Source organism: Electrophorus electricus, chromosome 21 (assembly GCF_041902795.1).
Source record: "Electrophorus electricus isolate QZ-2024a chromosome 21, ASM4190279v1, whole genome shotgun sequence".
In the NCBI taxonomy this organism is placed as follows: domain Eukaryota; kingdom Metazoa; phylum Chordata; class Actinopteri; order Gymnotiformes; family Gymnotidae; genus Electrophorus; species Electrophorus electricus.
The window spans coordinates 3369271-3394883 of NC_137517.1; the positions used below are offsets into that span (position 1 = coordinate 3369271).

General features: G+C 45.3%; 2 protein-coding genes across 7 annotated transcripts; both read left to right on the forward strand.

The window, feature by feature from the left end:
• The first annotated feature begins 1087 nt into the window (after nucleotides 1-1087).
• tfcp2 (transcription factor CP2) lies at nucleotides 1088-9543 on the forward strand. Of its 5 annotated transcripts, XM_027008464.3 has the most exons (17): nucleotides 1088-1232; nucleotides 1406-1755; nucleotides 1875-2085; nucleotides 2625-2776; nucleotides 3079-3155; nucleotides 3255-3360; nucleotides 3699-3805; nucleotides 3939-4091; nucleotides 4315-4425; nucleotides 4578-4666; nucleotides 4841-4925; nucleotides 6354-6447; nucleotides 6872-6962; nucleotides 7116-7222; nucleotides 7336-7478; nucleotides 7728-7779; nucleotides 7884-9543. In XM_027008464.3, exons 3-17 carry the CDS (start codon nucleotides 1964-1966, stop codon nucleotides 7919-7921), a joined length of 1527 nt encoding a protein of 508 aa, XP_026864265.1. In that variant the 5' UTR covers nucleotides 1088-1232; nucleotides 1406-1755; nucleotides 1875-1963; the 3' UTR covers nucleotides 7922-9543. The 5 variants fall into 5 exon arrangements, with proteins under 5 accessions (XP_026864265.1, XP_026864264.1, XP_026864266.1 ...); XM_027008463.3 differs by lacking the exon at nucleotides 1406-1755; XM_027008465.3 differs by lacking the exon at nucleotides 1406-1755 and having other exon boundaries at nucleotides 4877-4925.
• Nucleotides 9544-9696: 153 nt separating this feature from the next.
• On the forward strand, nucleotides 9697-24446 carry csrnp2 (cysteine-serine-rich nuclear protein 2). Of its 2 annotated transcripts, none has more exons than XM_081704179.1 (5): nucleotides 9697-14490; nucleotides 18187-18357; nucleotides 18890-19152; nucleotides 19542-19838; nucleotides 20081-24446. In XM_081704179.1, exons 2-5 carry the CDS (start codon nucleotides 18201-18203, stop codon nucleotides 20864-20866), a joined length of 1503 nt encoding a protein of 500 aa, XP_081560305.1. In that variant the 5' UTR covers nucleotides 9697-14490; nucleotides 18187-18200; the 3' UTR covers nucleotides 20867-24446. The 2 variants fall into 2 exon arrangements, with proteins under 2 accessions (XP_081560305.1, XP_081560304.1); XM_081704178.1 differs by having other exon boundaries at nucleotides 9697-14099.
• The last annotated feature ends 1167 nt before the right edge of the window (nucleotides 24447-25613 follow it).

Below are 25613 nucleotides of genomic sequence, written 5' to 3' on the forward strand. Positions count from 1 at the left end.
GGTACTACCCAGTGTGGACCTGCAACTTTTAGAGATGCTCTGACCAAGTCTGTCTATATGACAACGTGGTACTTTTTAGAGTTACCTGGATCCTTATGCTTTGGTTCTTTTTCCTACTTCCAACACATCAACTTTAAGACCTGGTTGTTCACTTGCTGCCTAATATATCCCAGCCTTTGACAAGGGGCCACTGCATTGAGGTAATCAATGTTATTCACTTCACGTAGTGGTGGTTTTAATGTGGCTGATTGGTGTATATAACAGATCTTCTCAGTTGGGTAGCATTAAGCTTAGAGCTCAGCGTGCAAATTTATTTTCCAGTTGCTCTCACTTGGGATACGTTAATGCTTATTTACAGAACCAGTGCCACTGCGTTCAAGGTAAAGACTAACTTTTATTCTTTTTTGCTGAGTAAATTTAATGTCAGTACTGATGGCTGTGACACAAACATCCCACTGTACCCACAAGTAAAAGTTGGGGTTCAGTCCTTCTCTTTTAATTTTCAGTACACTTTCTCTATGCTGATTTCATGAATAGAAAGGCTGTAAACATTATAGGCAAAACTCAAGCATCAGTATACATGAAAAACAGCTACCCCAGATACTGAAGAAACTAGCTGGACATGCATATGGTATGGACTGTTTATTTGTTTTGGTCAATTAACTAAAAATGTTAAACACAGCCATTTATGGCTTAATTGGTCAAGAATGGATAACAGTCACGTAGTTAATGGTGATCTTTGCACACAGCCGTATATCATTTGAAGTCGATTTTACAGCGGATCTACAGTGTTATCTGTCCTGAACCAATGCGACTGCTGTTGTATTCGGAGGGGTGAATGCTCAGTATTTCAGAAAATAAAACCTTTTAGCCTTGAGAGATCTTTATCAAGTCACCCACAGGCTATGGAATACACAGAATGTGCCCACCAAATTGTATCACAGCTGCAGTAATATTTTTGCTAGCATCTAACAAACATAGCGTAACCATCTTTATTAAGTCCTAATGTAGACTGCCATATGTAATTACACCTGCTATTACCGTGTAACCGCCAAGCCGATAGGGGGCAGACATGCCCTCCCGTCTCCGCCACCGGCGAAGAAGACTGCTGCGGATATTACAGCGATTTCTAGCGAACAGACCCGATAAACAAACATGCCTTTCGTGTAATAATTCTAATTTCTTATGTGCTTTTATTTGATCAGACACCTGGTTCAACGATTTCTTTCCAGGTAGGTGACCCTTCGTCGCCATTCCGAGTTTTAAAATGACGGAGCACAGCTAAACCAGTCTCCTCTCGGCTCCAGATAGCGAGCGGAGTTGTTGTTATTGTTTGTTTGTTTGTTTGTTTGTTTCATTCCGGATGAAAAATGTTCTCACACAACTTATGTGATTTTATCTGAAGGTAATTAACGACGGACAGGGGCTCACCTGACGATTACCAAAGGGGAGACAGACATTGTTTTTGTGTCCTTAATAAACCAAATCATAGGAACTTGTCTGCTACCGTCTGGTCTTGTTAACATGGCGCGACCAGGTGAAGTTGGAGAACAAGTTGGTTAGTGGCGGGGAAAGTGTTGCTGTTATCGCTAGTTTCTCCTCACAGCCCCGGCGACATTTTACCCAGTATCAGAGAAGCTGTTTTGACTACTCAGCAGCACTCGGGCCCAGTCTGTCACGAACAGCAGTTTTGAAGCCTGAACACACCTAAGTGGCCGCCGAGGGGGAACGTGGCTGGTGGAGTTTTTTGCTGAGGTGCCAGATGATGTGTTTGTGGTTGCTGATACCGTCCGGATGCTTTCTTCTAGCTGTTACTAGGACTCTGAACGTGATCATTTGCGAATTTAAATAGTTAATTTCTCATCTTTTCACAGGTGTGTTTGAAAGTTGAAAAGAAAGAGAGGCCAGTTTGGTGTATCTTTTGTCATTTGGACCTGATTTAAATCTAAACTTCCCCATCATAATGGCCTGGGCTCTGAAGTTACCGCTGGCCGATGAGGTGATCGAGTCCGGTCTGGTCCAGGACTTCGATGCCAGTCTCTCTGGCATTGGCCAGGAGCTCGGAGCTGGAGCGTACAGCATGAGGTATGGTTGAGCGCTGTGGGCTTTGGGATCCTCGTCCACGTATTGTTTTAAACGTGATGTCCTGATTGTCCATGTGGGGGTGGGGGGGGTGGGGGGGGGGGGGGAAGGAGGATATTCTATGAATCTACATTTTAATTACATAGTAATTCAACATCAAAATTAGCCATTATCAGTGAACTTTTGTTTTAAACTGAAGCTGATGTGTGCTATAGTAATAAGTCAAGAAATAAACTGCAAAGTATTTTTAAACTCTTACAAGTTGCTAGTTGTAGTCTACCCTGCAAAAATTTGTACAATTCTTGTGACTATTACTCATGCTAATTTTAATGAACGTTATAGAATAACTTTCAAATCATGTTTTTCCCTGTAATTTAATGACCAGTTCTGCCTGTTCCTGTTCTCTGCTCCATATAGCAATGTTAGAACATGTTTATTATTGTTCGTTTTGGAAACTTGTCACCTAAATTAAGGTTCACAGCAAATCTCAAAAGTGCAAAAGTCTTTTATTTTGACTCCGTGCTCCTCTTTTCTGTCCACAGTGATGTGCTGGCTCTCCCCATCTTTAAGCAGGAAGAGTCCAACCTGCCCCCAGACAATGACAATAAGATCCTTCCTTTCCAGTATGTTCTGTGTGCTGCCACATCACCTGCTGTGAAGCTGCACGATGAGACGCTCACCTACCTCAACCAAGGTCCGTTCCCTCGGAAACTCTGTGCATGGCTATAGGATTGCATAAAATATAACATTTTAATTTACAAGCCTTCATTTTGACAACAAAAAATACAGTCTGTTTATATAGTCTACATAAAGGGAGTATTTTTAATAAAAGCACCCATAAATGGCTTGTCATTTTATATAGATTTTGTCAGCTTTGTTCTTATTGGTTTGCTTTTAAATGCTCAGCGTTCCTCGGAGTTGACGGTGCTGCTTTATTAAACTGCCGCTGCAATTAGAATAATCCTTCTGATTAAATGTTCACAACCACGTCTCCAGGACAGTCCTACGAAATTCGCATGCTGGACAATCGGAAAATGGGCGAACTCCCGGAGATCACGGGTAAAATGGTGAAGGTGAGGGCTTCGCTTTGCGGCCTGTGGCTCATGACCGTGCCCCCGTGACGCGGTAGAGTCCGTGCTTAACGACAAACCCCCCCGTGTTGGTGCCCACAGAGCATCATCCGCGTGGTGTTCCACGACCGTAGGTTGCAGTACACTGAGCACCAGCAGCTGGAAGGCTGGCGCTGGAATCGTCCCGGTGACCGAATCCTCGACCTTGGTGAGAACCAGCCACTTCATTCCCTGCTGAGCAGACTGCGTTTCATTTCGGCAACCTAACGGCGAACTATTAAGCTATTAAAGGAGAAATGAACATGTGAGAATCAAGGGCCCACAGGCAATTTAGATTTATATTTGTTGTGATTTTGTACCAAAGTGGGTTTATGGCACCAATTTCAATTATAGCAAATGACACCAGAAGCAGTTTTGATTGACATTTTAAATTTAAGATACACAGTGTGACTGCTTCTTAAAGAGCCCCGGTTTAAACATGTGATTAATAAAACATCGCTTTAATAAATGAAAATGATTGTCCGTCGGTGGGTGGACTCTCTGCAGACATCCCCATGTCTGTCGGTATTGTGGACCCAAGGGCAAACCCAACCCAGCTCAACACGGTAGAGTTTCTGTGGGATCCCTCGAAGCGGACGTCAGTCTTCATCCAGGTATCCTGTTCCTGTCTGAGAACAGCTGGACGTGCGCTGGTTCAGAATCTAGCAGAACATATTGTGGCAGCCCTGCACGCTGGCCGGATTGGTGCGAGACTCCTTGGTGCTGATGTGGCTCCCTCGTTTTTAGGTCCACTGCATCAGTACGGAGTTCACCATGCGCAAGCATGGTGGTGAAAAGGGCGTGCCCTTCCGCGTCCAGATCGACACGTTCAAGGAGAACGAGGCAGGGGAGTACACGGAACACCTGCACTCTGCCAGCTGCCAAATCAAAGTCTTCAAGGTGGGCTACAAGCATGCACTCAGCTGTGCTTGCTCAGCTCCAGTGACATTTACGGTCTCGTGGTGGAGCTTTGAGCCGGGGTGGTGGTGGTGGTGGGGGGTGGCACTTGGTACTCGGTTTTGTTTGTCCGCAACTCGTCACCGTGTGAGAACCTGTCTTTAATGACACCTTTTAGACACCGTCTCATATCCGAGACTGACTAGACGGTGTGGTCTTTCCCCAGCCCAAAGGTGCCGACAGGAAGCAGAAGACGGACAGGGAAAAGATGGAGAAGAGGGCTCCACAAGAAAAGGAGAAATACCAGCCGTCATACGAGACGACCATCCTCACTGAGGTGTGTACCTGGAACCCGGCTGGGGACATTCCACTGAGCGTCTCTTGGGAGATCGTGGTTTGAAAAATGCTCCGCCCTCTTACAGTCTGATTCCACACTGGCACAAAAAATGTCCCGCCCTGTTTGTATGATGTTATCATGTGTCTCTGTAGTGTTCACCTTGGCCTGAAGCTACATACGTCAACAACTCCCCGTCGCCAGGATTTGGCCCCACTCACAACAGCTTCCCTGTAACGGAAGGGTAAGGAACGCCCTCAGCTCACTGCTGTTGTGGCGTGTGCCGTCGCACGATAGACTTGCAGTCAACGTCAGTCGTATCTAACGTGAGATCTGATTGTGTATTGCAATTGACATCCTACAGCCTTCCTGTATTGTCATCATAGTTTTTTCTCACTGTTTCTTTCCTCAACATCAGAAACTTCACATCTAATTTGGCTCCAATTGTTTCTAGCAATGGATCACCAAACCACCAGCCTGAGCCAGTTGTACAGGTGGCAGATGTAAGTAGCCTCTTCTCCTTCTCCTTTTCCCCTGATGCGTTATGTGTTATGACAGTGTTTGGTTGATGACAGAATCCTGTGCATTGGCATATACATGATAGAGCTCATGTAGGTATGCGCTGTTACATCATCCATTTGCATGTCTCGTTAAAGAACATCGTGCTTGTGCATACACACTTGTGCTTTTGTTTTAGTTATATTAGTTAGGCTGCATTGATCAAAACTTCTCTCTGTGCCCCTGTCGTGTACTTGCAAGCAATTTTTTAAACTATTCATGCTGATGTAAGACGCGTGCTGCTGATTATATAACAGCAATAGTGTGTGTGTTGAATGGGTCAGTCACCTCCTCGCTCCCGTTTGCGGGAGCTGGTGAACCGCGCTCCGCTACGCCTGGGTGTTTCCGCGTAACGCAGCTCATCTGTGCTGTGGCGATATGCCTGGCGCGTGCCGTCTCGTACTTGAACCCTAAAAGGCACTAATCATTAGCGATGCTCTTCCGCACCCGTGAGCTTGTAAAGGTACCTGAAATTTCATGCTCAGTTCAAATGCAGGAATTGGTGCGTTGCCCTTAGCTTAGTTCTACCTGTAAGGCAGGAGTGCCTAAGGTGTGTTGGATTAGGGCAGTAGCCCGCCATGACCACACTTCTACACCCCTACTCTGCGGCCTTTCGTCACTTTTGATTTGATCTGTTTCTAGAAGAAATGGCTACAAAGCTTATTTTTTGTGCAAACCTGCCCTAATGTAGTTATTAGCCAAATGGATGTGGTACCTTCTCCTTTTTGTGCACTGGATGATGGCCAACTAAGTTATATTTCTTGGTTCATTATCACAGTAACTTTGCCATACTGCAGTAAAACGTTTGTTTCTTAATAGTGACTCGAGGACAAATGGCCGTTAGTCTGTATTCACTATATAAACCGGCACTCACTCAGGATTTAGTGCTGTTTTGGAAAATATGGCAAATTGAAACAGAACATGAAGCCCGACAGTTGTTCCATCTGCTTATACGGTGAGAGCCGTCTGACAGCAGTTGCTGCTTTAAACGTTTTTGAGTGATTTCCTAGGCAAAGGGAAATCCACAATAGGAATGTCGTTGTCCTTGTCTGATAAACAGATCTGCATAAATACATATATGCATAGAAGTCTAAGATCGGAACTGCAACATGGTGGGAGTTCAGTGAACAACCAATGATGGCAGAGATGCTAAGAGTCAGGGAGGTGCAGCTGTATTGGTCATATGAGATGGACTATTATATTGTATGAAATGTTTTTGCAGTGGCACTGGCCCACGCTGAGCGTTTGAACTGTTTTCTCTGTCTGAAAATGGAGGGGATGTTTATTTGGGGTGGGCTGGGGGGGTCCTAATGACTTTACGATCCTCACACTAAGGCCTACCTCTGTCCTTTCTCTCTACCCTGAACAAACAGAATCTGTTGCCCACGGCAACACCACAGGAAGCACAGCAGTGGCTCCATAGAAACCGCTTTTCGCCATTCTGCCGTCTCTTCACAAACTTCTCGGGTAATGGGACATTCCAGCTTGCTATGAGTGCATTACATACCATACAGCTCCCATGTCTGCGCTCTTGTGCCCCGGCAACCACGTGGCACCCTACCTAAATGTTATGAAGTCATGCTTATTAAGACAAACGTTACATGCCAGTACTGAGGAACTCCACTCTTGAGTCTTTTGTTTGCTTGTTTATCCAGTAAATAGCAGGTAAGGGATGTAGTTTAGGTCAGTGTTTTGTAATGGCTTTAGTTTTGGGGGGTAATCTTGTTGGTGTGTGTGTGTGTGTATATATGTGTGTGTATATATATATGTGTGTGTGTGTGTGTGTGTGTGTGTGTGTGTGTGTGTGTGTGTGTGTGTGTGTGTGTGTGTGTGTGTGTGTGTGTGTGTGTGTGTGTTGGTTTGAGTATTCACTTCCTGGGACTGTCATCAGGGGCAGACTTGCTGAAACTAACCAGGGAGGACGTCATTCAGATCTGCGGCCCAGCTGATGGCATAAGACTGTTTAACGCACTGAAAGGAAGGTGGGGGTGTATTTTCAATGTGTCTGTGTGTGTGTGAAAAAGAGGCTTTGTGACTTGGATACAAATATGACACATGGCCACTTGCAGCGTGACCGTCTCAGCCATTCTGATGAGAGAATTGGCCCACGCTGACTGTAAGTGTTTGTTGCTCAGGGTGGTTCGTCCGAGACTCACTGTCTACGTGTGCCAAGAGTCCCAGCAGGGGCGCGAGCAGCAACAGAAGCATGAGAACGGAGACGGCACGGGCAGCACCTTCTTCGGTGCGTGTTTGGGCGTGGGAGCCGCTGAGGGTTAATCCAATTGGACGGCAGTCCTCACAACCACGTAGGAAAAAGAGTGACCGGTTCTGTCTTCCTTGCCCTGACCTCTGCAGTGTACCACGCCATTTACCTGGAGGAGCTGACGGCTGTTGAGCTGACGGAGAAAATAGCCCAGCTCTTCAATATCTCTCCACGCCAGATCAACCAGATCTTCAAGCAGGGACCCACGGGCATTCATGTGCTGGTCAGTGATGAGGTGAGTTTGACAGCAGGGTTTTTTTTTCTTCTGCCCACTGCTTTGGGATTTCCAAAGACTAGAGATCATCTACTCCATGCAGAACTATAACTTCATGAATTATGGTCTGAGTAGCTGTGTAATGATGGTTTTCTTTAATGTCCTTTGTCCTGTGCGATACCTTTGTGAAATATTGAGTACTATGACGCAAAGAAACTTCATCTTTGATGTGACTCCTTGATGATTGTTTTTTCCATTTTTCTCTCACAGATGATTCAGAACTTTCAGGACGAGATGTGTTTTGTCTTGGATACAATGAAAGGTACTAAAAGCCATCCAGGTCAACCAGAGCGTGTCCCTCTCCAAGTTTAAACATGTCTCTGTGTGCTAGTCTGCGTTGTAAACTTCCCCCTCCTGTGTTGGCAGCTGAGACGAACGATGGCTACCACATCATCCTGAAGTGAGAACACAAGAAGGGGGACGAGAGTTGGCCCCCGTTTTCCATCCGATTGGTCCCTGTCAGCACGCCCCGCCCACACTCCCCAACCTCGACTCCTCCCGGGCTGCGCTCATGACTGTTTTGCTTGGAACGAGTACGGAGGCTGCCGTGGGAAATGGGAGACGCGTCTGGCCCATTCTAAAACCTCCATGTGTTGCTCTCCTCGGAGTATCTCAACTGCCAGTACTACCCCACCCCCACCCCAATGCGTTTTTTTGGTTTTTTTTTGCTTTTGCTTTGTCATTTCTTATGTCGTATTCAAAGTGTATTTCTTTGATGTCCACGTGTTACCCGAGCTCTCTGGTGTGCCAAAGCCTGTTGCCAACCCCCAACCCCCCCCAACACACACACACAAACAAGAAAGACTGAATGGGCTGATGTGTAGTGTTTTTAGATGATATCTGATCTGGTCCTCATGCATCTACACTCGCGGTTAAGAGAATCGTGTGTGTATTCACTCCAGTGAGAAAGTCTGAACACGGATAAGGACCTGCATGTAGCTGAAGCGAGTGTCGCCTCTGCTCCTGTTGTTGGAAGAGCATAACAGGCTTGTGTCTTCGGTGTGTTTCTGAAAGCATTCTTGACAACTTTCTCGGCCAACGTGAAACTTGAACTTTTCCTTAAATCAGGTTTTCCGTGATTGAGGAAGGCAATGATAGAATCGTAGGGTGATGGGCAGTCTCACAGATGCCCTTCCACGAATCGGTTTTCGTTTTCTAGTCTTGTCAGTGTCTTTGTTCACCTGTGCTGTTTGTCCCATGTGTTATCGGTTGGAAAAAAATGTATTGGTGTCATTCGAGACCTTTTCTCTGCAGACTTATTCACAGAGCTCTGCTCAGTGCTCCGTCATCTTATCGCTCTGAATGAATTATTTTAGTATCCTCCTCTGGCTTGGCAGTTTGAAAGAGGAGCATTGCTCGGTGTAACTGAGTTACTGTTATCTAGCTGATGTCTTACCTCACATTCTAAATGCTAAAAAAAAAAAAGTCTTTGTTTCGCACGAGACGAATGTCGTCTCTGATGTGGATTCTTTTCTGAGGACGGTGAAGGGTGATGTGGCTCTGAGAGTAGTGAATCCTTCATGCCGACAAACACGCACTACATTTTGGTGTTGACTGTTCTCTCTTACAGTTTAGACAGTGGGGCACAAGGCACCACCAAGCTGATCTCCCTCTCGGCATCTCATTCGCTCTTAATCCCTTGTTTTTGTTTTTTTCATTATACTCATCATTGTCGCAAAGCTCTGTCATTAGAGTATTATTTACCAGTTGCAGTTTTGGCTTTTTTTTTAGGAGGAAAATATTTTTATTTTTTGCAGACAAGAAAATAATCATGTCTTACATAAGCCTGTAACCCAGCAGAGTTGTGTGGGTCATTCACGTTGTTGGGTTGCTTTTATTCTTTGGGCTCTGACCGCTGTAATGCAGCTCCAGACGGGGCGGTAGGGATGTGGTCAAACTTCTCATGAAGGTAGTGACGGTTAGCTGCGCTAGATGTAAGGACAAAGAGCAAGAAATAACTGAGGCATAATCTGTCCCTATCCCCTCTTATCAATGTCACTGCAAAAATTAAAATGGATTAACAATGCAGCGTGTGTATTGGTCCTTTTTCTGCAGTAATTGGCAGTGTCACATTTAAAGCTAGTTTAGAAGTCAGTATAGCTAAAAATTTACCATGTCTAAATTTTATACTTGAGCTGCATCAGTTTTGGCTCAGTTGTAATGCGGTTCATTCTCATGAATAGCAACATAAAAGCTGACAACACAGGACCCAACTGCTTCATGACAAATACACGTCAGGCGTTTTTAAACAGGTTGCACAGACCCTGCCGTGTTTTCTGACCAGATTAAGCTCTTGAGGTTTAATAATGCAGCCAGCCACAGGGACCTTCCTGTGTCTTGGACGTTCATACATCAATGTGTGTGACTATTTATTCAAGGCTGTACCACAGGATGGGTTTCGTTCTGAAGTCTGACGTGGTAACTGCAAAACATCATGGCCATTCTTGTGCTGATTAATCTTAGCAGTTGTTCACATTTGTTCCAACAGTGGTTGAAACAGTGCTCCTGGTTGCCTACTGCTAAGGTCTATGACCTGTGGTTCTTGAGTTCGCCTGGTAAGGTGATTGAAAATCCCTTGACTGTATGATCAACCTCTGTTTGCCTGGATAACCTTCTGCAAGAGCAATACAACTGCTACAGACCTACATCATGGCTAGTGTCTGTCTTTTTGTCTGCCGCCTCCTCACTGCTGAGTGACTATGGAGGATACACCGTGGTTTTTGCCTTTACTGGGGTCACTGGTCACCTCTGATTATGTCTGCTTGTGGACCTGTAGAACTAAGTATTCTGGAATGTGCATTGAGGTCTCCTCACACCCTAACGTGGGTAGTATGTTTTCGGACATGCACGTCTGACCCTTTTAGCTGTTGACCTCTACTGCACAAGACCTCCTTTTTGGAACTGTAGCAATTATTAATTTAGGAAGCAGCTGGGTTCATCCACCAAAGAAGGTAGAAGCAGCTTGGAAAAGTGCCTCAAGCCATTTATCAAATACAAAACTACAGAACCCCCTCCACCCACACACTATAACTTCCACTGAACTGGTATTGGGCGCTGTTTCTGCAAGATGCCAACCTTATTGACTCTCACCAGCAGTGCGCACAGCTGTGGGTGAGTGTACTTCTGAAGACCTCTCCCAGGGTTATACTGGGCCTTCTAAATCCCCTTTAGCTGCAGGACCGTTCTTTTTGAAAAGAATTACGAGTTCTAAATGAAATGAGTATTAAATATGCACGGCCCGCATGTCCACTTCCGTCTGCACAAGATCAACTACGAGGGGTTTATTCTTTCACTAACGTGGACATACAGAGGGCCTATAACTTGCAACAATAATGAGTGGATGCCAAACCTTTTTACTACTTGCAGTCGTTATGAAAATTTCAATATGCCATATGGGTTGGGTAACGCCTCTTTCATTAATATTGTACTTAGAGACTGCTTTGCAATCACAGAGATGGCATTTTGAGCTTTTCCTGAACATGTTGGTTATAGCAGGTCTGTACTTGAATGCCTGTTAGAAAAAAAACCTAATTTTTAAAGTATATATAGTCAAAGCAGAGAAGTGTGAAATTCACAAGTAGTCAACCTCTTACCTGGGTTATGTTATTTGCCCCAAAGAGGTTACTAAGAAATTTGTTCATTTCTAACATTGATTTATCTGAAAGTTCAGCAGCATTGTTTGTCTGTGCATCCTCCTAACAGGCATCCCCGAGCAGCCTGCAAGTTCCTGAAGGACGTCTTCACTAGAGCGCTCATTCCTAACCCCTGAGACACTAATGAGCCTTCTGTTGTTGACGGTGATATTTCATAGGCTGTTCTGTCACATTGTGGAGGTAATCTGACCAAGCAATTTCCTATATTTTCCTTTTTAAGAAATTCTCCCTGGTGTATTGCAACTGTGAGCTCCTTGCAGACAAATTTGCACTAGAAACATGCTTCCAAGGAGCAACGCATCCGTTTTTATGGATCCATCTCATGCTATTCCCTAACATCCCTGGTCACCCACAGCTATCATCAGTGATCTGCCCAACTCTTATGATAACACCACCGTACTAACTATCTTTGACAATTTGATCTAAGGCTGCTCAGTTTGTCCTTACCTTTGTTACCCTATGCTTATGAAACAAGAGAAAAAGCCTGTTGCAATTTTTTTTTCTGTGATTTTGATATTCCTAGTGTATATCCTCTCAGAGTGAGGTGCCAAATTCACTTCACACATTAGGCGTACATTTAGGGAAAAATTAGCTGTTAGTTTGACCTCTGGCAACCACACCCAATCCGATGGCCAAGTTCAATTCTTAGAAGGTACTGTCTGGAAGGGGAGTGGTCGTGTTTCCTTCCTTGAGCTGAAATGAGGCTAAATTCCATTATCTGCTCTTCCATGGGAATGACTTTCACGTAGGGCTTTTAGCCCTACTTCATTCTCCGATTGACTTTTCTGCTGTAGGTGACTGGGTGTAGGCTAGACGTGGGGAAAACACCCTCTTATTGCCTGTAGGTAGTCATGGATTGCCTTGTCTGTTAGGTAACGTATAAGGACCGTGCAGAATATGATCCTAGTTCTGTGCAGTTCTCTTCTTTCCTGGCTAAGAACGTTTTGCACCCTGCCGTCTTTGCCGATTTACACCCTGCTCACCCAAATCCAGAGTCAGCTCTCAGACTGAGGGGTCGTTCTTTTAAAAAAGTTAAACAGTTTAACCTGTGACTTAAATGACAAACTTTAATGCTCAAAATAATTGAGAAATATTACCTTTTATTTGAAGTTATTTTTAATTATCATTTAGTATCTCATTTATTCATTAATTTATGTATACTTTATTCATGTTTTCTTGATTCAGTTGAATGTGAATAACAAGCATCATTACAAACTGTCAAGAAAAGATTGTTGCCCTTCATGCAATGATTCCAAAAATAACTACACCTGAAAATAACCATCTCTAGAGCCACATAATTAAATAAGGAAAGAACAGTGAAAAACCTGGAAACTATGGCATACATATTTGGCCCTGAGAAGTTGGTGGTTTGAATTGTAGTTGGCATGTAAGTCACTAAGACCCCCAAAATGTATAGAATACTTTTTCAGTGCTCGAAGGTTATACAAAAGCTTGCCCAGAAAAATCCTCTAGATTCACCCAGTCATGTTTGTAAGAATTTACAGTATGCCAAATTTTATTGTCATTCTGGAATTGGGCAGACATGCAGACAGATGAGATTAAAAATGAACCTTTTGGCTACAAATATCATAGAAGGGTTTGGCAAATGAATAAGGAGAGTCATGCAAAAAGAAATCTTGCACTCTGTGAAGTATGGTGTTGCATATGTGGTCTTGCCAGGCTGTTTGGCTTCCAGACTCATTAAGGGAGGTGGCATAAGACCAGACAATGCAAGCTTCCTCTGGCTAAATCTAGGTCACTGCTGGATGTTGCATCAAGACGAGCATTCCACCACATCAACACAAATACAGACTTGAACATTAAACCTATCAAAGTACAGTTGTCTGTCCTGAATCTCGTCATGCCCTGAATGCAGAATATTTAAACCTCCTCAAGCATTATATTATCGGAAAAAGTTGTATACCATGTGCCTGCTACCACCCCCGCTCCCCATCCCCGAAAACCCATTCATGCCAATAATTGGGATACTTGATAAAATTTTTGGAGGAAAAGAAAAATATCACAAAAAACTTGCCTATTATAAGCTTATCTAATATAGTGATTAAAATGATTTTTAAAAGCATTTTTCTCCATTTTCCAAGTGGACCTATAAACTCAGTGGACACTATGTAGCTTGTATGCATGGGGAGAGCATCCTGATTGACAACCTGTATGTAATTTGAGTGTAAGACTTAGTGATTGACCTTGAATTTACATGGCTTTATTAATGTTTTACATAAAAGCAAAACCTTTAATAAACAGTTGCAAACATATTTTAATATAGAGTTTCATTTAATACCTGTATTTTCAATTGCGAGTGCAGTGATATCTAGTCTGAAAGGAGTCAAAACATATGACCCTGATCTCTGTTTCCATGGAGACCTAGCTGTCAATAAAAAAGAGGACTTCTGAACGCGACTATTCTCATTTTGAGATATATCACATATCAGATTCATCCGAATTCCATTTATGTTTAATTTAAGTCCCCAGAATAGCTTTCGCAGAAGTAATCATTTTCTTAGTGAAAAAGACGTGAACAAACCGCATACACGGATTCCGCCTACATTTCCCAGCAGCTCCCGCTGGAGCGTGGCCGTGATGTCACAATAAGTATATATGGGTGCCGCGTAGCATTCCTTACTCTATTGTTACATTGTAACAGACCGGGGCCGCGCAGAAGCCCACGGCGTTTCAAAACGACATTTCCCCTACTCGCTAAAGATATTTAACATTTCGTTTTCTCCGAGGACGGCGGCGCTTGCAACACCCTTTAAAGGAAAAAAAAGGACTCGAATGCTGCCCTCGCTTTGGTTGTTGGTTTTTTTTGTGTGTTTGTTTTTGTTTGTTTGTTTTTTTTAAATGGAGGGTGTTAAGAAAAATTGACTGCGAAAGTCTGCTTCATCATCTATTGTTGGTTGCATGTTTTCGGGTAAATGTCATGGATTTCAAATTTGGTTGAATGAGGTCGTGGTCTACCTTCGTATGTGTTTTTATTTTCGCGGTTTATTGCATTTAGTTCTTTGATGCACAAAATACGTGTTCGAAATCTGACTGGTCCTGCAATCTAGCATTTTTTAGCCTAAAATGCCTAAGTGTTGTGGAGCAGACATCCCGAGCACTGCCAGCCGGCGTTTCCTCATTGATGAGACCATTTTCTGTGGGCTAAAGGCGTCTTTGTCTCTCATCTGATAACCTTGTGGACCTCTCTAAAATTGGGCTAATATTCCAAAAAGAAGGAATATCATAAACAGACAAACAAAAAACCCCCGCAAGGACAGAACAACTGCTTCGCCGGTTAAAGGGTCTCTATTCTATCCAAGGTAAGACACTGAATAGGTGTTGTGTTTCGCTCTAGCTTGGGCTTCCCGTGTAGCCTAGCTTAGGAAAAGAATCACGGAAATGATGTCCATTCCAGCAGGGCGACATTTGCCTCGTCACAGGCTGTGTCTATGTTCTTCGCCAGTCTAGTATATGGCTTAAAGCAAAACGCTGTGGGCTCAACTAGCTGCTTTATACCGTCCTGGCGTGTTGACAGCTGTCCCTCTCAGCCATTGTGAAGCTGTGCATACTCGCCACCATGTTGGACCGTGTTCAAGCCTCAGCTGTCGGGTTTCCTTTGACAGTTGTCCACGAACCCTCCCGATTCCGGAATGGGGGGTGAATTTGGAGAAACTACGCCACCGGCCCGAAACTTGGGGCAACGTGACGCGTTCATGGTGTTTGTTCACCGTAGCTGACAAACTGAACAAACCGAGGTGCTGTCAGTCCTCTCAAACCTCGATTACTCACGCTCGCCCAAAATAGGCCAGAGGGTGTGCATCCTGTGGAAAAAAAGGATGTTTTTCACCTTTCGCCTTCAATGCAGCTCTGAAGACTAATAATTCGCAATGTTACATGGATATTTTCTGCTAATGGTGTTAGTAAAGGCTAAGGTGCAAGTTTTGCCTTTGATGTATCACCTGTTTATGTGCCAGTTTGTTTCATCGCCCTTCTAAATGTCCCACTTGTATTGTTTGTTCCACTTTTCCTTCACATATGGCTATTTATCAGTATGTGATACACACACACACACACACACCTTGAGAGTGACTATACTGTCGTGTACACTGAGGAGGTTCTGTCTGACCTGTACTGCAGTGTCCCATCGCCCCTGGGCCAGCCTCTTTCCGGTGATCTTCAGAATATTATCAGTTACAGCATATCGGCTCTACAGGAGCATTCTGTAGAACGTCAGTAGATTACAGGGAAGGGTATCTGAAGCCATCGCGTCTTTAGGTGTAAAAGTCATGACGCGACCAATTCAAAAACAATGGAGGTTATTCAGTAGCAACGTGACGACTATTGCAGATCAATATGCTGATCACTCATATCTAGTCTGGTTTTCACTTCAGAGGGGTTCGTCGTTTTACACATTCCCTTGTTCTTTAGATGAGAGAAGCTAGAGGTAATTGCCTCTCATTCGGCAATGATTTTTTACATGGTCACTAATCACTAACGTGCACAGGTTGCCTGTCTTGCCACAACAGGACAATAAACTTATTACGCTGCTCAGATATATGTAGTTATATTTGCAACTAGGCTCACGAAGCATCTCGAGTGTAACCATTAGTGTAGATGACGGTGCAAAATTTTAGTCCACAATGAAAGATTGTCAAGCTATCATAAACTGCCTAGTGCGTTATCGGTTACGTTAACAAATGTGGGAAATGTAACCAGTCGCCACGTGGCTATTAAATTATCATTGTTCTTTGCGTGCTGTAATTTCTCTATTTATTACAATGATTATTACAATGATTTCTATACGTCACAAAACGTATTTAAAATGGATATTTACAAAAACAATGAAGAAAGGTGGAAATAAGGAATCTCGTTTCTATGGTTGCTGTTCATTTAAAGGCAGTGGCCTCCATATCCGAGGCACTGGGATGAGCCGGAGTTTGGAAGCTCGCAGCCCTGTTTAAAAGGCCTTTCCCACTTTCCTTTCGGAATGCTTTTAACGTCGCGTCATCCGCGTTTGGATAGAGTGTCTGATGGCTTGAGAGCTGCCTCTCTGACGTCCTTGGCAACTTGTGGCCGTGATGAACCCCATTGCCGGTCATCGCTGCGTTAAGAGAATGAATGGACGGTTTTCCAGAGTACTTAAAAGCCTGCTGTGGTTTCAGTCATTCCCTGTTGTGAGCATAATAAGACTAGTCTAGTAATGCCATTGCAACACATTTGAATAAGATTAATGTACATTTTCTCATGTAATTTCATTTGTGAGATATTCATTCAGATATTTATTAGAATTTTATGCGGTTCAGTTGTTGTAATACACAACCTGTAGTGTCCTTTCTAAAAATAATTAAAAAACCCCCCCCGAAACTTTCTGGGCCCGATTCTAGGCTTCCTCCCGTAGAACTCCTACACTACTGTCATTCAGCAAGACGTCAGGGCTGCTGGAGAAGCTTTGCCTAATCACGAGGCAAACCAGTCGGGCAACAGCTCAAAGCTGTCAGGCGCCCCCCCCCCCCTCACCCACAAAGGAGGTGGTCTGGGCGAACACTCCTGACCTCGCATGACCCCCTGTTGTCTAGTTAGGCTGGCCTCGGTACCAGCCTGCAGAGACTTGTTTAAATGGTGCCACTGGTTTTTAGTAGGGTAGCAAAGAAGAGGGGACAGTTGTCCCAAGGCCATTTCTGTAAACTGCGCCTTTCCCGTTGCCATGGCAATGTTTGCAGAATTGATGATTTCTGAAAGGGCTGTCATGCTTGTGAGAGAGACACAGAAAATGAGAGACTGAGCTAAGCCCTACCTGCTGGCACAAGCACACACGATGAGAATGGATTAAAGAAAATGGCTCCTTTTTGGAAACGTTGGCTGTCCTTTTTTGCTGTTGAGTGTTTTGTTGTTTTTTCTTTTTGTCCCTTTCATTTCACTTTCGTGTTTTTACTGTTTTCGGTTTCCTCACAAGCTCTCTCAGGCTGTCGGTTTCCAGTGTTGCTACACAGCCTGGCTTGATTTTAAAAAAATAAACCAAAAAACACATTTCCAGCAAGTCTCTTTGGCCAGGCTGGTGATGTACTTCATATTATTGTTGTACTTTTTATTATCATATTTCGTGTTCAGTAGCTCTGTCATATAGCATCACTGAACAATTACATTCAAAGTCATTTTTATCTAGTATAACATATTGTTCAGTTCTGCTTTTCCTTGGGTCAGTTTTCGAGTGCATTTCTACAGGGTGTTAAAGGTTAGGCAGTTGGTTCCCATCTCGTACATTAGGGGTGCTCACGTCCGGGTCTGGGGTTCTCCAGCACTGGATGTGGGTACCCCTGCTCTGAGTGTAACCCTTTACCATAGATGATAAGAGCAGTCACAGATACCCCTGTGCATAGCTGGCAATCTCTCATAAGAAACCTTTAAAATAATTCATGGAGTGAAATCTGCATATGACTCCTTCAACCTCTGTTAGTAGTTATTATTATATTGACCTCTGTAGTGTATCACAAAAGTGTATAATATAATGCATTCCACTTAGGGACTAAGTGGTTATTACCTCAGAGTGAAAAATTACTTTTAAAAAATAGCACTTCACAAGTGAAAGCTTTGATAAAATCAGAGAAAATGAACATCTCAGAAAATCTGTGAGTGAAACGATGAATGAACTCCAGGTATTCGTGTGGTCTGATGAACAGTACAGTCCGGTTAAAGCTTTATTTAACTCACTGCATTTTCATTCAAGTGCCACGTCGTGTTTCACGTTAAACATTGAAACACCGTTGCAGTTTAGGATGTTCTGGTGTGAAAGGCCCAGGGCCAAGCTGACACTGGTGTTATAATTATTACTGTTTGGTCCAGATGGTGTGAGCTCTGCTATCCTTCACTGCAGTTGTACCCATGTTGTACGGTACACTGGCCCTGTCTCCTGTCCAGAACCGCTTTCACTTCTGTGACTTGCCTTTGACCACCGTGTGTGACCTCAGCCATGTCCGTCTGTCAGTCAGGTGAACTAAGCGTGTGCCTCATGTCCTCAGAACGCCGTGTTTCCATGGAGACAGTGTCGGCTCTCAGCCTGAAACGCAGATTCGAGGAGGTGGACGGTGGCTCGCCGTGCTCGACCGCCAAAGACTCGGATGATGACATCTCCAGCAGCGACAGTGCGGACAGTTGCGACAGCCTCAACGCCCCCTCCAGCTCCCTCACGCGTAAGGCAGCGCCTCGGGTCAGAGTTCAGCACGGAATTAGAACGACAGGTTAAAAACTGAAAAAAGCTGAATCTAGATGGCCACCGGGAACTAGGTCTTGTACTGATGTGAGCTTAGCTTAGGTAGCTATCCTCAAATGAAACAACTTCTGACATTCATCTTCACAGACACATTCTGTTTCTCATATAGGAGGCATCAGGGCAAATACTAGACTGTAGACATTCTTGAGTGATATATCTATTGCCTACACCGTGCTGCAAATTCAATTCAATTCAAATTTAAGTTTGCTATGCAAAGAAAGCACGACGACAGTCCATTTTTTAAAGAAAGCAGACACATCCGTGGCGATGTCATCAGCATATAGATTATGCCCGGAAGTGGCAGAACTCTTGCAATGTCAGAGAGATTCACGATTCTTAATTTCTTTAAGCCTCTCGGACCAGAGTGCTTTCCGGTCCAGAGGACGCAAACGACAATATGCTGAGCCCTGTTGGCTGCACCGCTGACATGCCTTCTGTATGCTCACGCCCAGCCACCTCCATTCTCCGGCGCCACAAGACGTCGCTGGGCCGGAAGCGGGTGCGCTTCGACGCCGTGACTGTCTACTACTTCTCCAGGCGCCAAGGCTTCACCAGCGTGCCGAGCCAGGGCGGCAGCTCGCTGGGCATGGCCCGCCGGCACTGTGCCACGCGCCGCTACACGCTGCGCGAGTTCGCCCGCGAGCAGGAGAGCAGTCGTCGCCGGGCACTGCGGCAGCACCTTCGCCAAGAGAAGCTTAACGCTCGCAAGCTGAAGGTGAGGAGCGCGACGCGCCGGTGACGCACGCGAGCTATGGCACAGTTCTGCCGCAGGCTTAACTACACGGGGTCGCTTTTGTTAATGAGAAGAAGAATGCTAGATGCTAACTGGTGCTCTTTAACCAGAGGTAAAAGCAGCGGGTTTGGCAGCTGCACCCAGATGGTTGTTAAGCTGTTGAGGCGGCAATTAACGGGGGCTGTGTTACCAGAGGAGCAGGTTGCAAAATGCCTTTGCTTTTCTCGGCTCCCCGCTGGGCCGGCCTTTAGGAACGCTCTCCCTGACCCGCCTGTGCCAACTGAGGTGACCTTTGAAAGTGTTGCATAAATGAACCTGGAAAAAAGCACCAAAGCTGAAGTTTTGACTCTGACCCCCCCCCCCCCCCCCAGCTGACGCGGAACGGGACGGTGGAGTGTGCCCAAGCAGAGCTGCTGACACTGGACGATGTGTCGGACGAGGACCTGGACGTGGAGGGCGTGGAGGTGGACGACTGCTTCTTCCTGCAGCCGCTGCCCACCAAGCGCCGCCGCGCCCTGCTGCGTGCCTCGGGCATCGCCCGCATCGATGCCCGCGAGAAGACAGAGCTGCGTGCCATCCGGCTGTCCCGCGAGGAGTGCGGCTGCGACTGCCGCTTCTACTGCGACCCACACCAGTGCGGCTGCAGCCAGGCTGGCATCAAGTGCCAGGTGTGTGTGTGTGTGTGTGTGTGTGTGTGTGTGTGTGTGATAGATTGACCACGTGCGCTTGCAGATAGGAATTTGTAATGTGTTAGCAACAAGCAAAGCATTATATTCTCACTGACTATAGTGAGCGTCCCAGTTCAGCCTGTTAGCCTTATGCTTGGTGTCTCATAAAGCTGGTGGGGTGATCCGTTTGGTTAGCCTACATCTTTTTTCCTTCATCTCCGTCATTGCCGACTCTGTCCCAGGTGGACCGGATGTCATTCCCGTGCGGCTGCTCCCGTGAAGGTTGCCGAAACACAGCTGGTCGGATCGAGTTCAACCCGCTCCGGGTGCGCACCCACTACTTGCACACCGTCATGAAGCTGGACCTGGAGAAGAGACGTCTGCTCGGCTCCAGGCACGGGGAGGAGTCTGGGGAGGAGGCGGAGCTGGCCTCCTCATCCCCACCCCTCTCCCTCTCACCCCTGGACTCGGACGCGGAGGCCGTGCGAGAGCTCCTGGAGGAGCACTGCGACAGCTTGGAGCGGGAGAACGAGACAGCCGTACTGCACCTGCAGAGCGCCGAGGAGCAGGAGAGGAGGCGCCAGCGCGAGGAGGCGCAGGGCGATGGGATGGCCGCGCCCGAGCCGGCGCTGTGCCTTCTGCATGGCGAGCTGAATGGCCAGGCCGGCGTGGAGGGCGTGCTCCTCCAGGGAGCGTTCCCAGGAGGAGCTGCCCTGCTCTGCATCGCTGAGAACCAGGAAGAAGGCCCTGCCCCGCAGGGCCCGCTAAAGGAGCGGTCCCCGCTGCTCTACTACCAGATCGGCCCTGTCGAGACGGCCGCCTTCGAGACGTTCCCGGGGCAGGGGGAGGCGGGAGAGGCCGCGAGCCAGCGGCACGAACCCCAGACCTGCAGGCAGGACCAGGTCGAGAGCTCCGCCGGCGAGCAGCCTTCACCCCTGCACCCTGAGTGCCATCTGGGCCCTGAAGAAGGGCAGAAAAGCTGCCCGCCGCCAGACGGGGAGGCAGTACAGCTCCCTCCAGAGGTGTAGAGTCCAACAGCACTGCAGATGTTTTGCACAAGATTTGTATTACAGTTCAAGAGAGCCTACTCTGCACAGGGTAGAACCGCTGTGCGCCTGCGTGACAGTAACGTTTAGATGTTGAAGGAATGGATGCTGACAATGGTTTGTATCTGCTATGAGATAAGCATGTACTGTATTCGAAGTAGGTCTTTCATGGGTTAAAAAACAAAACAATGAAAAACGTTATTGAAAAGAATAAAAAAATAGAATAATTTATTTATAAAAAGGCTAAAAAGAAGCAGAAGGCAGGGGAGCTGAGCCGGTGGGTTGGTGGTGTTGGGGTCCTGAGCAAGTTTGCAGGTTATGCACGGTTTTTGATTTTTTTCTTTCTCCCAGCGCAGTATCAGGTCAGCGTTTGATACTGGTGGAAAATGTGGCCTTTTATGTCAAGGAGCAAGCATTTTCAGGATGGCCCAGTGGGTCACCCGGGCCGCACAAATGCCTTGAGTTTCCAGTGCTGTAGCTCACTGACCCACTGGGACTATTGGCAGTATAACAGCTGAGTGAACTGCGAGGAGCTAATGCCACGACCTGACCTGAGGGGAGTGGGAGTGCGGGTGGGGGGGGGGGGGGGGGGGGTTAGTCGGGTGTTGTTAACCGAAAACTAAGCCGTGAAGCTGAACAAAATCCTCGGATAGCGACACACCCCCCCCCCCCCCCCACACACACACACAAACAGATCTAACAATCCTGGAAATACTTGGTTTTCACGTACTGTATAAAGGGCCTGCTAAGGGCAAGCCCAGGTGGGGTGAAGAGATGGAACTGCTTGTTTTATGCACGACACAAACTTGATTAGGCGTTTTATTAAAGGCAGGCTGGTCAGGAGATTGAATGAATGTGCAGTTCGTTTGCACACGGGTCATTGGTCAAATCACCTTTGACGCCACCTCTCACAGACTTCACAGATAGTGGTGGAAGGTATGAAGTGATGCCAGAGGTACCATGTGAGCGTTCCTTTCTACAGGGTCCACTGGATGCACTAATGTGCTAATAAGTCAGACGGATGCAAAGGGAATCATCTTATCATTTCCCGCCTGTGACTTACAGCGAGACCAGATTCGGTTCCAGCCGTGTCGAAAAGTCAGGGAAATCCACGGCACCACCAAAGCGCTGGCATTAGCACGCGTTTAGTATTTAGCATAGCACCTGCATATGGCATTATACCTCATCTGCTCTAATGGATATCTGTAGTTTCTCATACTGTGAAGGTTAGGATTTGATTCCAGGTCTTTCCAGTTCAAGGCACTACCAGACCTGGCTAGCTGGATTAGTCTTTATCATTTAAAATGTTTAAAATATCCTGCTGGAAACAAATAAGTATCTAACATTTTCACATGACATCAGTGATATTTGTAGATATTTTTTTTTATTTAGTTGTGATTGCTGAGCAGGTGTTGTTGATTCCTCTGACTTTTTTAACGGAGAAGTCTGGTTCAAAAAATTTAAATCTGTGAACTTGCGACCCCAAAATGGCTGACCTTTTCCCCCCAGTCAACCAATCAACATATTAAAAACTAAAACTAAAAACAGACCAAACCACGCCAAACTGAACTGAGCTCCGCCAGTACCTTTGGAATCACTTGTGAAGTGACTAAGATCTGGGCCAGGTGGTGTTGCGTCCCAGCGATTTGGCACACAAAAACCCACAATTCTTTTCCCCTTCATATTATTCTAACCTTTAAGGAGATTTACTCCGTATCACCCCTGCCAATGAACATTTATTTATTAACCACAATGGTGATGGCAAGGACAATATAAGATTGCAATTTACAATAGTCATTTACAATTGTGAAGTCTGTTTTTGGTGAAATAAGATTCCACATCTAATTGTTTGCACATCAGGTCTTTGCAGATTAATTCATATCAATGAAGAATTTTGTATGTTTTTTTTTTTGTTACATTTAATGTGTTAATAACCTTTAGCCCCAGTACTTAGATAATATGTAAGGCAAGCACCAACGAGCAGACGCAAAAAGCAGAAGCACAGCTCTGACCAGCACGCGGACACTGTCAGCTTTGTAGCGCCTGCCCTCTCTCGAGCGGGTGCAGCTGTTTTAAGAGAAATCTTAGACAATTCGCTTCATTTCACCACCGGTTTAAACTGACGGCCGTGCCAGGAAGTGCTGCTAAGGTCCATCTGCGAATTCCTCATGGCTCTGCTGACGGTCCTGTTCCGTTATTAGGACACACTAGAAAACCCTGCTGTCGTTTACCCTGAAATGGGTCCTTTTCTGACGCCTTCCCCCCGTTTGTGGATCTTCCGTTTCTTGGTAATGTCGCAGAAGCTTCTAGAGGCTTTGCTGTCCAAGTTTTTGTGTTGAATACAGAAAAAAAAAAAAAACATACTTTGAATGGTCAAATTAAATAAGAGGTGTTTTGAAGTAGTATAATGATCAATGTGATGTTAAATTATGTATACATGATACAATGATAAAATAATTTTGTTCTTTCTTTGTGCACACAAAGCATGTGTGCACACTGTTTAGAGGAAACCATGTGTTAAGAAAGTGTGTGTGAAAGGTTTTGCATTTACTCCTACGAATGCATGATAAACCTTGTGTTTGTACGATGAGTCGTCGCATTTCAAAACGGTGCTCTTGTTTTGGTTTACATATTCACACTAATGCTATGTAAAGAATCATCATCTCGGTCACATACAGAGAAGAAGAGTGGAAAAAAACGTTAACTCTTAATCCTACGCCTCACGTTTATTTACTGCTACAAACGTTATTGTCCACGAGGGTCGCTCCTGCAAGTATCTTCTCTTCGTTGCGCTTCATTTACAGTACAGAGGCAATATCTCGGGTCACCGCTCCCTGTGGAATGACCTGATTGGAGGACTCACCATCATCCGCCTCTTCTTACTTTTCCATCCTGTTTTTAGGCAAGAGCTGCAATAATAACAGTGTTTGCAAACGGCGACGTGTAGGATGTCGTGATCGGTCGTGCGTTTTCTCGTTGCCGTACGCCTGACCGCGCGGCGCGCTGGCCCCTCGTGGCGCTGCAATGTCGCGCACACATCCTGCTCATCGCGTTCAGCCTACGGTTCCGAGCACCCGGCGCCGGGGGTCAGTGTGTTGTGTGTGATTGTTTTTGGCCTGTCTTGTCTTGATGTAAGAAACAAAACACCCATAAAAACCATCTGCACCGCAGAACCGAGTGGTCCAGAGGGCCGGGCATCTCCACGTGTGTGTGCCGTGCCCACAGCGGCTAAGACATGCTTTCACTTTTTTGTTCCATGTTTTTGTCTTTTTTTCCCTTTTTATGATTCCTCTGTTTTTGTGCGCTCTGGTCTGAGACCGCTGCACTAACTGAAATATAACCCCCATATATGATTTGCCTTTGGGTGTGTGTAAAAGTGTGTGTGTGTGTGTGTATGTATGTATGTGTGTGTGCTACCAGTACTTGGTAAAGAAGATTGACTGTGGTTGGAATTCATAGCTGCAAGAGTGACTCTTATGCTAATTGTTGCCTAAAGAGGAGACAAAACATACAAATTTTATATGAAAATGTAAGTGAAGAATAAAGCTAAACTAAAGTGAAACTGTTCTACTGTCTTTTGTCTAACATCCAGTCTAACATTACACTGATTTTCCAGTTTAACAGGTAAATCATTAAATCTCACAAGGACATTTCTGCTTTGGTTGATGATTATCTCACTAAATGGTAGACTGTGTCAAAACTGATTGTCCATTCTTATACAAACTTAAATTCCATATATTGGAAAGTTTATCGGTATATGTGAACTAATGCGATTTGAGTTTGTAGAAAAAGTAACCTGCTTACAGAGATTCATGAATAATACACCCAATGAAACACATCAACATTTCCACTAGATGGCAGCATTGTCCTGCGTACTTAACATAACAGGCCCATACACTAGTGGACTCGTTTTATGCATTAGCTAAAATATTCCACAAGATCTTTGTTTTCTGTTGGCTAATATTATTAACTGTGGAATGAAATAGAGGATGGCTTTGTTTGGTTCTTGCTTCACGTTTTATAGCCTACTGCAGCTGAATGTTTGTGTCTGAATTTTCATTAAGCTCGATAAGAGGTTTGCATGTTCCCCACAGCCGTGCTGTTTACCTCTACATTAGTAGACTGTAAGTAGAATTTCAACATTTTACTCTATTTCCAGCACTTACAAAGTCCACCCCTCAAAATTTTGCAAGTACAAGAACTGGGCCCCTTTGACCTTTTGCCCCAACCCGTTGCACAGGGATGATGTTGGGTTTATTTGCACTCAGCACTGAGTGCGTGTGGCTCGGAGTGACCCCTCTCCTCTCGTCACGTGCTTGTCTCCGGTCATCTGTCACCTTAACGCTCCCTGCAGCCGGTCTGTTTCCACGTAATGTTTTCATGACTTCTTTGCTGAACACTGCAGCAACTGCCAATTTATTTATTTTTGTTGTTGTTGTTATTTTTTAAACATTTCAGCCTGGAAACATGTCACTGCAACAACAATAGCACTTTCCTCTGTATCCAGAATCACAGGAAGTAGTTAGAAAGTAACCATACCGTCATGCCCCGTTTTCCTTTGTCCAGAAGCTTGAGGAAAAAAAAACATGCTTTAGGAATGATTGGTGCAAAGCAAAACAAGCCCTGGCACACACTCCATACACACCACAGGGCCGCTTTTGAATGGCGATCAACGTTGTGTTTTGATTATTGGTACACTGCCATGAGTCAGGGTCCAGAAAACAATCGT

Excerpts from the sequence above, each read along its gene's own strand:
- csrnp2 (XM_081704178.1), top strand. Across the intron at positions 19,153-19,541 it reads TTAACGCTCGCAAGCTGAAG|CTGACGCGGAACGGGACGGT; the intron begins GTGAGGAGCGCG and ends CCCCCCCCCCAG. Across the intron at positions 19,839-20,080 it reads AGGCTGGCATCAAGTGCCAG|GTGGACCGGATGTCATTCCC; the intron begins GTGTGTGTGTGT and ends ACTCTGTCCCAG.
- tfcp2 (XM_027008464.3), top strand. The coding sequence starts at position 1,964 with ATGGCCTGGGCTCTGAAGTTACCGCTGGCCGATGAGGTGATCGAGTCC. Across the intron at positions 4,667-4,840 it reads AGCTTCCCTGTAACGGAAGG|AAACTTCACATCTAATTTGG; the intron begins GTAAGGAACGCC and ends CCTCAACATCAG. Across the intron at positions 4,926-6,353 it reads CAGTTGTACAGGTGGCAGAT|AATCTGTTGCCCACGGCAAC; the intron begins GTAAGTAGCCTC and ends CTGAACAAACAG.